The sequence below is a fragment of the Aspergillus lucknowensis genome (assembly GCF_044049455.1).
Source record: "Aspergillus lucknowensis strain CBS 449.75 chromosome Unknown BJX67scaffold_38, whole genome shotgun sequence".
Lineage (NCBI taxonomy): Eukaryota > Fungi > Ascomycota > Eurotiomycetes > Eurotiales > Aspergillaceae > Aspergillus > Aspergillus lucknowensis.
The window spans coordinates 53,974-65,673 of record NW_027263582.1 but is presented as its reverse complement, the minus strand read 5'-3'; the positions used below and the strand labels follow the sequence as shown (position 1 = coordinate 65,673).

The 11,700-nt window shown below is 51.1% G+C and overlaps 3 protein-coding genes across 3 annotated transcripts; all 3 read left to right on the top strand.

The window, feature by feature from the left end:
* Positions 1-98: 98 nt before the first annotated feature.
* On the top strand, positions 99-3,547 carry BJX67DRAFT_389716 (tRNA methyltransferase PPM2; the record flags this gene model as incomplete). Its single annotated transcript, XM_071034542.1, has 6 exons — positions 99-173; positions 240-457; positions 536-900; positions 967-2,657; positions 2,727-3,017; positions 3,089-3,547. 6 exons carry the CDS (start codon positions 99-101, stop codon positions 3,545-3,547), a joined length of 3,099 nt encoding a protein of 1,032 aa, XP_070883647.1.
* A 1,726-nt stretch (positions 3,548-5,273) lies between these two features.
* On the top strand, positions 5,274-8,399 carry pps1 (tyrosine/serine/threonine protein phosphatase PPS1). Its single transcript, XM_071025460.1, has 7 exons — positions 5,274-5,599; positions 5,695-6,598; positions 6,653-6,739; positions 6,788-7,678; positions 7,732-7,852; positions 7,903-7,959; positions 8,015-8,399. The coding sequence occupies exons 2-7, from the start codon at positions 5,860-5,862 to the stop codon at positions 8,136-8,138; spliced, it is 2,019 nt and encodes a 672-aa protein (XP_070883646.1). The 5' UTR covers positions 5,274-5,599; positions 5,695-5,859; the 3' UTR covers positions 8,139-8,399.
* Positions 8,400-10,097: 1,698 nt separating this feature from the next.
* BJX67DRAFT_373669 (tRNA(Phe) (4-demethylwyosine(37)-C(7)) aminocarboxypropyltransferase) lies at positions 10,098-11,638 on the top strand (the record flags this gene model as incomplete). Its single annotated transcript, XM_071031432.1, has 2 exons — positions 10,098-10,134; positions 10,353-11,638. 2 exons carry the CDS (start codon positions 10,098-10,100, stop codon positions 11,636-11,638), a joined length of 1,323 nt encoding a protein of 440 aa, XP_070883645.1.
* Positions 11,639-11,700: the final 62 nt, after the last annotated feature.

Sequence of the window (11,700 nt, the reverse complement as noted above, 5' to 3'; positions counted from 1 at the left end):
TGGCGCTTGGGCCACATTTAGATTGGTGATTCTGCCCACTTTTGCCTTCCCTCCAAGTCCATCCTCACCATTTGCCGTTAGAGTAGTCGTTCGTCCCCATGGCTCCTTCAAAGCCGCCCGCTAAGGCGGGGGTGGTTTCAAAAGAGGAGAAAGCTGCTGACTCTGTAATGGGAGTAAGTGCTGTGTCTTGGCAATTTTCTTTATTTTTTGTTGCTGATAATATCTGGCTTCTGTTGTAGACGAATAACAGCAGTATAGTGTCGAAACGGAGCGTTGAAATGCTATACTATCCCGAGCCTCATTTCTTCCGATATTTCGTGAAAAAACCTCAAAGGAGGGCTCCCCTAGTCAATCGTGAATACTGGCTTCGGATGCATGTTATATCGGAGACCGTAAAGCGCTTCATGAGAGAGCCGTCGGACAAGCCCAAGTTTGTCCTCAATCTGGGATGTGGATTGTGAGTCGTAGATGAAGAATACCCACTGGTTATCAGAAAGGGGGTGAGGACAGTATACTAAGTTAAGCGCTATCGTAGTGACGCTCTCCCGTTTATCCTCCTCAGGACCGATCGACCCCTGTGTAGTTGTACGACCTTCGTGGACATTGATTATGAGAAACTCATGGTCGATAAGAGGGCAGCTATCCAGAAGACCGAAGTTATTACGGAGCTCTTGAAAAATGTAGAGTTTGGCGCTGACGAGAGTGCTGTGCAAATCCGCAGCAAGGAGTACATCGCTGTTGGGTGTGACTTGAAGAAGCTGGAGAAGCTCGATAATGTGCTCAAGACTCAGGTACTCCCTGACGAGTGCGCAATTCTTTTCGTCGCAGAAGTGTCGCTCACATACATGGACGTCAAATCGGCGAACGCAGTTCTTTGCTGGGCGTCAAAACTGAGAAATGGTTCGAGAACTACCCTGCACGCATTATTGTACTTTTACGATTTCAGCTGACTACTTTTCCTATCAGATTCCCAATTTTGTATCTTAGAACAGCTCTTCCCTGATGGGCCCAACCATCCCCTTGCATCCACCGTGATGAAGCATTACGGCAAACTGGGAGCGCCTCTATTTTCCGTTCACGAATATCCTTCCTTGGGGGAGCAGGAGCAAAGATTCAAGGATGCTGGGTGGGAGCACGCCCATGCACGCAGCCTTTGGGACTTGTGGTTAGACAATGAATTTGTGGACAGCTCTCGCAGAGCATCATTAGATACCATCGAATTGTTCGACGAATGGGAGGAGTTTGCGCTCTTTGAGTCACATTATTTTCTCTTGCATGCATCCATGAGCCAGGGGCCATCCGGGTACATGACAGCTTGTGCAGGAGTGCCCGGCCACCTGACGGACAAGTCAGACCAATTCAAGCTCATCCCGAACTGCACTCCCCCGACAAGTCAGCGGAGATTTGGCGCCCTTGTTCCTGCAAGCGGCGGTGTCGTCGGGTATCATTCAGGATTGGGTCGCCAAACACGGCTTCCTGACACTGATCTATACACAAGGTCAAAAGAGGCTACTGGTTCGCACGTCTTATTTCCTCCCCGTGATGTGTCGGCTCGTATGTGCCATAGCATTACAAGTTTTAACGATAGCGGTGATTGCTTGCTTGTCGGAGGCCGAGCCTCACCAGCCTCTGCGTTCCAGGATTGTTGGGTGAGAAAGGATCATGTATGGCGTGTAAGCTCCAGCCTTCCAGTCGCACGGTTCCGACACAGTGCGACAAGGGTTACACTTGGCTCGGATAGCATTCTTATATACGGCGGAAAGACTAGCGATGGATCCATTCTCGACAGTTGGCTGATATGGTCTGATAACAATGGGGGATGGCAAGCCGTTGGAACTGAGATAACCTCCCCGACGCCCAAAGCTCGATTCGGGGCATGCCTGGGAAATGTTGACGGCACATCAGGTGTCCTTTTTGGAGGCATGGGCCTAGATGGGACCATCTTGGAGGATTTCTGGACCTGGAGATTGCATCAGCGAGGCGATGGATCGCTCTACTTGCATCTACGTGACCAAACTGAGAGCATCCGAAAGGTTTCGCCAGGCAACGACTATCTCGCACGGTTTGGAGCGACGATTGTTTCAACCTCATGGGGGCTAGTGATTGCTGGTGGTATCATTCCCCGGCGTGTTGTACCGCGTGATCATGAACTTCTGCTCCTTGACTCGAAGGAGCTGCTCAAGTGTATTGAGAGCGGTACTTCGATAAGCACCCCAGTTCTATCTAGAATAGGGCTAGGTCTCTCATTTAGCGGCCCACGTCCGCTACTAGTAGGGCATACGTCTATTGCAGTTGCCCCCGATCAGGTCCTCTTTATAGGCGGTGGTGCCGTGTGTTTTCCTTCTGGAATATTCTGGTCAGAGGGTACCTGGATCCTCAGCAGGGCCGACTCACCGGTCGAAAATCATTGGACTCTGGTCCCTGAAAGGGTGCGACCCGCGAAGACGGAAGTCACGAAGCTAGCAAAACACACGCAGGCGGACAAGTCTACCTCTGAAGTGACTCCGATTCCCCGCTTGAAAATCCAAGATGCAGCCCAGTTCCACCAAGTGATGGCCGATGGCCAACCAGTTATTATCGAGGGTTCGGATATTGGGCCATGTACTGAGCTCTGGAGTAAAGAGTACCTCATCAACAGGGTTGGAAGTGATCGGAACGTATGAAACCGGCCTCCACGCCCCGTCTAATCACTACCACGGGGCGTTTGCTAACGTCAAATACTATAGGTTGTTGTGCACGAAGCCGAGTCAGAAAACATGAGTTTCCAGACAAAGAATTTTGCGTACAGGACGAAGCCATTCGGAACATTCATAGACGAGATACACGCTGGTGGTCGCCAATATCTCCGAAGCATTTCTAGCACGCAACCCACAAAGTTGCCGGCTACTCTTGCGGTCGATTTCCCTAAGTTGAAGGACGATTTTCGCCTCCCAGAGGCCTTATCGACCGTTGTCGAGAATGCGCACAGCTCTCCTCTTAGGATATCAGGGCCCGTCACACTATGGCTTCATTACGACGTAAGCTTGCATACAACCACGTCAGAGTTAAGAGCATGAACAAGACTGCTGACCGAACACAACCTGTCTAGGTGATGGCAAACGTTCTTTGCCAAGTCAAAGGCGAGAAGAGACTTATTCTCTTCCCACCTAGCGATGTCCAGCATCTCGATGTCCCCGCTGGCGCTTCAAGCAGCAACATCAATATATTCCAAAGTCGTGGAGATGGATCAATAGCTTCAATACCACATACATCGCCGCACGAAGCGCTTCTCAAGAGCAGCGATATCCTTTTCATCCCGCCTCTGTGGCTTCACACAGCAGCTCCAACAGGAGATGTCAGCATCGCCGTGAATGTTTTCTTCCGCAGCCTGTCCCAGGGGTATGCAGCAGGCCGAGACGTCTATGGAAACCGTGATCTCCAAGCCTACGAAAAATCAAGGAGTGATCTTGCAAAGATTGCCAAGTCGTTCAACGGATTGCCGCCTGACATGGCGAGGTTCTATCTCGTAAGACTCGCAAATGAGCTGCGGGAGATGGCTGAAGGATGATAAGCCTCTCGTTGACTTCACCTGTTGGAAAATCTCTCGGCACCTTATCCGTGGTTTGTGTGGATGGGCAGCTGCGCAGGTGTTTAAAGTGCTTGCGTGGAAGACACGCAGTAAAACATTGAATTGACAGTGGGCCTTGAGTTTGGCCAGCGCTGCACGACTACCGTCTTGGCTCATGCAGGCAAGCAGGTGCAAGCTGCTGTGAAACCAGTGCAGCGCAAACATTGTTTGAACGGCTGCCAATGAAATAGCAGAGAACCCAGTTGGGGAGGGGGAAAGCGAATTCCGGACCCAGGTCCCGTTCAAGAGTGCGGGCGCCAACACAACAGCCGATAATGGTGTACGTCATCAGGGCAACCAGAGCGGGGATGGTCCAAGTTGGCCAACGCTTGGTTGACCCCGCGACAACACAGAAGAACAATCTCGAAATGAAAACAAGCTGTATCCTTTTCAAGTTGTTGGAGACGATGACGAAGGAGGCAAATGGTGTTGCCGATGCTGATGTCAAACTTCGCGGGATAAATTATCCGCGATTGCAAGCATCCCGTTACTCGAGATTGTCAAGACGACGGATCGCTTGTGCTACCACACAATCTGTGCCATTGGATAGAGGCTTCACAGGAGACAACAGACAGGGAGGCCAAAGGAAACTTTCTTCGAACCTGGATCCGGATTGGGAATCCCCCGTTTGGATCCCAGAAAGTACTGCGGGCATGGGTAGAACGCTGGTCGTACGTAAGGTTAATAAATGATTGAGATGATTCATACTTGTTCTCTACCCTTCGTCATCAATCAGACTGCAGCCATTGTCAGTCTCGCGTGGGAGGTTGTTCTTCAGTTATCCTTGTTCGGCCATCTCCCAACCCCAGTACCGAACCGAAGATGAAGGGAAGGCGCATGACTATGGCCAAACCATGGATAGGGCCGATGCACCAACCACGATCTGACAAAATTAAAGGTGGGAGGAAACTGAATCGGATGGCTAGAACATCGTTTTGTGGAATGCCCGCATTCTGGACATTTCCAACACAAGGACTCGTCGAACGGGGGAGATGATCGCTCCTCGCACCCCCTTGTCGGTGGTCCAGAGCCGGAGCCACAGCTCAAGCCAGACCAGGGCGGACTTGCGTCCAGCACCCCCTATTGGGCGCGACAAGACCAGCACAGAGCCATTGGCGTCAAGACTCCCCGGAATTTTTGAGAAGGTGGTGTGGAGCACAAACAAGGCGATATAGTGTGATTCAGAAGAGAATCAGACACGCGACGTCGAGGGCTGCAGCCTATGAAGCATGAGAGGCGTATCTTGTGTGGTTGGACCTTGGACGAAAGGATTTGTGCCCGCGGGCCTGTGATGTGATGGACAGAATGGGATTGTGGACGGTCGCTCATCGTCGTCGAGTGAGGTTAGAAAGTCATACAAGGACGGAAGCCGAGCTGGGTTTTTCACGAGCTCAGAAAGATCTGCGAGAGTGATTTCAGCTGTCATGATCGCCCAGAAGCACCTTTGAGGTGAAGCCAACATTGGAAGCTGGGGCAGGATCCAAGTTCGAGCCCGAGAGGCCAAGAGAGCCACTAGCGGCTAGTGTGTGACCCCTCCCCACCCCCATACTCTGACAGTCCCTCTCGCTGGCTCTTTAATTTCTCTCTCCTCGCTCGGCCAGCTCGTTTCAGCCTTCGTTCTCGCAGCTGGACTCCTCGGCTTTCTGTACATATCTTCTCTTCATCACTTCCTTCTTCTTCCTGTATTTTCAACCTAAATTTATTCCCGTCAATTGCTTTCCTTTGCTCTGTCTCTTGTGTGTCAGGCGTTGGCTGGCTTCCCTTATCGCTGTGGGGTTGGGTCTTCCACTATCTCTGGTGGGTACAGCTGGAACCACTGCCCAGTTGCCCCCCACCCCCGTCAGCCCTCTGCTGTCCCTCGTCACGACCATCAAAAACACTTCCATCTCGCGCCTCTCTCATTTCGCCGAGGCTTTTCTGCTATATTGTTCAAAACCATGCTAACATTTAGTTGCTGGCATAGGCTACCTGACATTGGAGATCCTTGTACCAGTAAGTGATCACGTTGTCCTCCACATGTGCTCGACCGTACGATGATACCAGCCCAATGGCGCGATACCCAAAACTAACAAGAAGTCTTTCCATAGACATTCCCTGAAAGCGCCAGGCTCTGCGGCGGACACGTCCAAATTATGCGGCCCTGATTCCATCCTTCGCCCGCTCTTTACACACCTGAAATCCTTAGAAACCCAAGCCATTGACATCCATCTCGACCCCACCAATACTGTCACATACCCGCCGCGACTTCGAGTATGGCCACTGTAGTGGTGCAGCAGCCGCCGCTGCGCCACTCCACCCCACCACCTGGATCAGTGAGCCTGAATAGAACCTCATCTCCCGTCCCCAACAAACACATACCTGTATGTCCTACTGGACCCTCGCCGATTCCCTCCCGGACCAGTTCGCCCGTACCAAAGGAGGACGCCAGCCTCGCAGCATCCTCTCCTCTTCATCCACCGGATGCGTTTCCTAAAATCTCAGATCTACCCCCGTTATATTCAATAGAAATTGAGATACTGGAAGCGGCCGTCAAGCACGCTGCCGCCCAACCGCTACCGGATCCCAACTTGGTGTTTCCCTGGCTTCACGGACTACACCCCGAGAACCACTTGCAGGTAGGGTTCTTTACCAACCGGCGGCGCTCTCTCCGGCGCATTCCAAGATGTTGGAGGGGCCTCACAATCGTCAAAGTAGGAGGCGATTTGGCCACATCCCGGCTGAAAGGGGCGGTCTCACCTGATGCCATTCTTACACCTTCAGGCCTGGAGTTCCTTGCAGTTGACCCTCGGGAGGGATTCTCTGTCCGCAACTTTCAGATTCAAACCGCGAAGCTAGCACCGTTATCCGACATTGTCGTCTATGGCGAGGATGGTGTCACTGTGGATCATATCCTTGATGTTGCCAGTCGTATTACAGCGGCGCAGCACTATTGGAGGGCTAAACACGACTCGGAACAGGCATTGCCATCATACAATACCTTTGTTGTGTCATGTTAGTGTGGATGTCATGCCGGTCAAGTAGGAGAGTGAACTAAATGCATTCCAGGTCCCTTTTCCGACATCGAGCGAAGAGCCCCCAGTCTTGTAGCCGTCAACTCCAGTGGCCAGCTCACAAACCAGGTGGTGGATCTCTGTAAGTTGCTTTTGAACCTCCAAAATAGTTTCCCTAACATTGTATTAGTTCAGCTGGAGCGGATAGAAATGTGTACAATGTCTCGAGCGTCTGAATTCTCGAAGAATGTGTGGCAAGGCCCTACTCCAGATTATCTCTTGCAGGCCGGAGTCTCTGGTGCGCCATCTGCCGAACCGTTTGATTTGATGATCGAGGCAAACGACCTTGCACATATTCCGGGACCCCGAGCTCTGGCAAACCTCGCCAAACGCCTTGAAGATGAGCCACAACGATTGGAGTTCCCCTCATCTGGTTCCCTCCCGGCCCCATCCGGGGAGAGTAGGGATATTCACGATCTGATTAGCACCCTTCGGTGGATTTACTATCTTGCCAATCCGGACGGTCCGGAAGTCTTTATGGATGCTGAGGGAGATATTCCTATGAGTGAAACTCCTAAAAAGCCGCGAAAGATCCTCATCCACTGCCCCGACGGCTATACGGAGAGTTCTTTACTTGTCATCGCCTACACCATGTTTGCCGAGGGGATTCCCGCGAGCGAAGCTTGGCTTTGGCTTCACCGGGAGAAGAAGCGAAACTTCTTTGCATACCCATCCGATGTCTCTTACCTCAAAAATGTGCAAGAAAAGGTCCTCCAAGAGAGTCCTGCGAATCCCGCAAAATACCAACCGGCTGATCCAGATTGGTTCAAATACTGCGATGGTTCCTTACCTAGCCGAATTCTACCGTATATGTACCTCGGAAATCTATCACACGCCAACAATCCGGACATGCTCTGGGAGCTCGGTATTCGGCGTGTGCTCAGCATTGGTGAAGCCGTCTCGTGGAGCGAGTCGAATATTCAGAAAATGGGTGCTGAAAATTTGATGCACATTACTAAAGTCCAGGACAATGGTATTGATCCTTTGACTCAAGAGTTCGATCGGTGTCTGGAGTTTATTCGTATGCCTCCTGCCTTCCACCCGCCTATCACACACCGCTAATGCCACGTTCAGGAAAAGGAAAATCCGATGGAACGGCTACCTTAGTTCACTGTCGAGTTGGTGTCTCACGCTCAGCGACGATATGTATTGCCGAAGTTATGTCTTCTCTAAATATGTCTTTCCCCAGGGCATAGTATGTGACCTCTCATTTTGTGGTCCTCTGCGTCCACTAACATACTTTAGTTGCTATGTCCGGGCAAGAAGACTCAATGTCATCATCCAGCCCCATCTACGATTTGTGTCAGTGTCGTCACAAACGCCTAGAACATTATCGGTAGCTAACAATATTGTGCAGATACGAGCTTTTAAAGTGGGAAGAGCTTCAGCAGAAGAAAAACAACCAGCCTATTAAGAGGGAGCTTGAATGGCCAACCGTGGCTCGCGAGATCGCTCTCATGAACAAACCGTACTCGAGATAGGTAGACACGAGCAGTTGGCTATTTCATGGCCCCCTCACCTTTGGGCACTGCGAACGCAGCCATCGCCATCCACGACCGAAAGCATATCGACACAACATCGGATACAGCGCCTACGCGCAGACTGAAACGAAACGACCGGACGAACTGATGAACCATCTTGCTCTCTTTGATTCCAATTTGATTTGATGTGATTTTGGCGCTAGACGGATTCTTCTCGACTAGATTTTACGCAGACATGCTGCATACGTTTATGACGAGTATCTAGCCACCTATGTTCTTCTCTTCCCTCTGCCTCCTGGCCTTTTTCCATGGACATGTTGATTAAGCACTTAAGGCTTCATTTGTATTTTCTCTTCTTCTACATAGGGAACGTTAAATTGGCTTTATCCTCCTCAACCCGACATCTGATCATCCTACTACCGGCTTGGCATTCTTGAAACTCTTCAATTCTCCTGTCGAAACTCTAGATCTTCTTTCACGACAAAACCTTCTTCCGTCTCCCGAAGCGAAAGATCGAACGTGATGGGGCCCTTAACCCCTGACACAGACTGCAGTCCCCAGTTCGAGCTCGTGCTCGCCTCACCTGCACCAGCCACGAATCTAGCAATCACGAGACCTTCCCGAGATCCCGAGGTATCATGCTTCATCCGCAGCAACCGGGGCCATGTCTCATCATGACTCCACTCCCACGCTCAGTGTATATTAACGTTATCAACACAACACCTGCACATCCGACAAAGGACCAGTCCCTACTTACCTCGTCTCCTTGGTTCCAGATGTACCGTAGTAGTAAAATCACACCGTATGATTAACTCAATCGCCTCCATTCCTACTCCTATCACTTCCCCGGGTAACCGCGAATCTTAGGAGCGGCCAGAGGATGACCGAACTGGATACAATACTCGACTGCTGACTTCTGATTGCTGACTGTTAACTACGAACTGCTACTAGTACTAGTAGTACGACTAGTACCATATATTAGAGCCAACTATCGTCCAGGTAACCAACCAAGTGCAGGAAGGAAGGGACAATCGAGGGTCGCACCTACTTGGGTAAAGCAGGGTCCAACATGGAAAGAGCAATCTGCAGCCCTCCCTGGACCCCTTAGGCTGGAGATCCGTTGCGGGGAAAACTGCAGGTGCGATTGCGAATCCGGAAGGTGCGAGGAATACGTGGACCCGTCCGTGGACCTAGGCAGGCGCAACTGCTGACACCGGCGCCCCCCGAGTCGGGTTGGACCTTCTATTTTTGAACAGAATGAGGTCTTTAAGTTACCCGGGAACGGAAGGTGCCAGGGTGAGCTGGAGCCCGAGTCAGGCGGGAGGTGCAATGCATTTGGAAGGAGCAATCTGTGTGGTGGAACTTTGAGAATACGGAGAGAGCAAGGCAGACCCCGGAAGAAGAATGGAGAATTTAGGAGCATTTTTAATCATATTAGCAAGAAAACCGATCCCTTCAGATGACTCGGAGGATTCGAGGTATAGAGATACTCTCGGAGGAAGAAGTTGTGCATGTACTCACGTACCATTTCCATCCCTTGACTTGCAGCACTGATCGTCCAACTGGTCTCGTTCAGCAGGCTCGCCGATGTCAAACACGAGCAACTCGGCGACTATACACTCAAGCGACAAGACATTGTTGTTATGTCCAATTTGTTGTCATTGACGACCCTGGGAGACAGGTATCTCCTCACAAAACACTGGCAACGGCTCGCAGTATGAGAATTGGGAATCTTCCTATATGCTCGGAAGTCGATTCGTATTTTATAAATTTTCGAAATGCTTCGGATGTTTTTATAGAAAGTTGTCCATTTAGGGTTTCGGTCAGAGCCATTTTGGCCTGAGGCAACACAATCGGCCTATCACCTGACACGATGTTCAAAACGGTCTCGTTGCCAAGACTTTGCGTAGCACCTGTATCCTGACAGTGGCTTTAGGAGCTAAGAACCATTCAATCGGCATGAACCTACGAACGAATGCCAGGAAATCTACAGCAAGTCATTTTGGCTGATTGGCTGATTGGCTGACATTCTTATGTATATGGCGCTATGGCATATGTCGTTAAGCGTTTACCATAACGGATATATACACAGGGCCCACTCAGATGGTGGACAAGAATCCATCTAACACCAACATTCCTTCCAACATCAACATATTATACTGTCTCCGATGGCAAATACTCATTCAGGGGAGTGCGACCCCACTTCACTTCAAGAGCCGCGAGTGAATCAACGCAAAAATGGTTCGAAACGCCTCGCAAAGCAGAACCTCAATCCGCTACAGAAAGGCATCCAGGAGTTCATAGCCAAACACATCCCGCCCTCTCAGCTCTCAGAACACGGCCTATCTCCCGAGGAGCTGGTACCATTACTCCCAAAAAGATACACAGTTTATGAGCCAATGCTACTTCTTCCTCTAAATGCGTTCACCCACCCTACAGCTTGGGGCTCACTCCACGAGACCCTAAGCAATGACCAGCGACAGGCACTATACGCCTGCATCGCGAAGGCTTTCAGCCGTTTTGGCGTATCGCATATCGCCATGAACGCACCAATTGCGGCGCAGATGTCGCATGGGCAGGAAAATCGAATGCGGAGTCCTGTGGGGTTGGTTCCGCTGTACGGCCATTTTGGGCCGACGGTTTCTGAGTATGGGGAGAATGCGCAACCCTCTGAAGCGGATTATAAACGGGCTTTCTGGGTGCGCACGGTACAGAATAATGGGATTGCACAGGTCTGGGCGCCTTTGCATACGATGTTCTCGCGGGGGAATATCACCGAGAAGGCGCGGATTCTGGGACATGGCTCGACTTTTGAAGGGCTGGATGAGCTGTCGCTTGGTGGAGACGGTGTCGGGGACGTTGCTGTGGTCGATATGTATGCCGGCATTGGGTACTTTGTCTTCTCGTACCTGAAGCGGGGGGTCAAGAGGGTTTGGGGCTGGGAGGTAAATGGATGGTCCGTAGAGGGGCTACGGAGAGGATGTCTTGAGAATGGATGGGGCTGCAGGGTTGTCAGAGTGCGAAATGATGGGCAACTGAACATACCAGTTCCTGACCTAGTAGACTCCCTTCGCGATTCAGACCGCGTGGTCATTTTTCACGGAGATAACAGGTTTGCCGCAGATATTTTGGGTGAAGTACGGTCTATCATGGAGCACCGACAACATTGGACAAGCATCAGGCAAGTAAATCTGGGCCTCCTACCGTCTTCGAGGGACTCTTGGCACAGTTCCTGCGAGATCATTGACAAGCGCAAAGGTGGATGGGTGCACGTTCATGAGAATGTCGATATCCAGGAGATTCCGGAGAAGAGGGACGAAATAACGGCCAACTTTGAAAGAGGCTGGGCGGAGTCCGTCGTCCAGCCGAAAGCCATCAGGCTTACCGCCGAATGTAGACATGTCGAGCATGTCAAGACCTTCGCGCCAGGGGTAATGCACTGTGTGTTCGATCTCAGACTGTCATTTCGGCACGAAGGCTCCGCCGGCACAGGATCATGACGAATACGAACTTGAAATGCACTTCACGTGCGGTATCTATAGCTATAGTGTATAGACCAGTC

Bases quoted from the DNA above. Each gene is read 5' to 3' on its own strand.
- pps1 (XM_071025460.1), top strand. From the start codon at position 5,860: ATGGCCACTGTAGTGGTGCAGCAGCCGCCGCTGCGCCACTCCACCCCA. The intron at 6,740-6,787 runs GTAAGTTGCTTT...ACATTGTATTAG, and splicing joins AAACCAGGTGGTGGATCTCT to TTCAGCTGGAGCGGATAGAA. The intron at 7,960-8,014 runs GTCAGTGTCGTC...AATATTGTGCAG, and splicing joins CAGCCCCATCTACGATTTGT to ATACGAGCTTTTAAAGTGGG.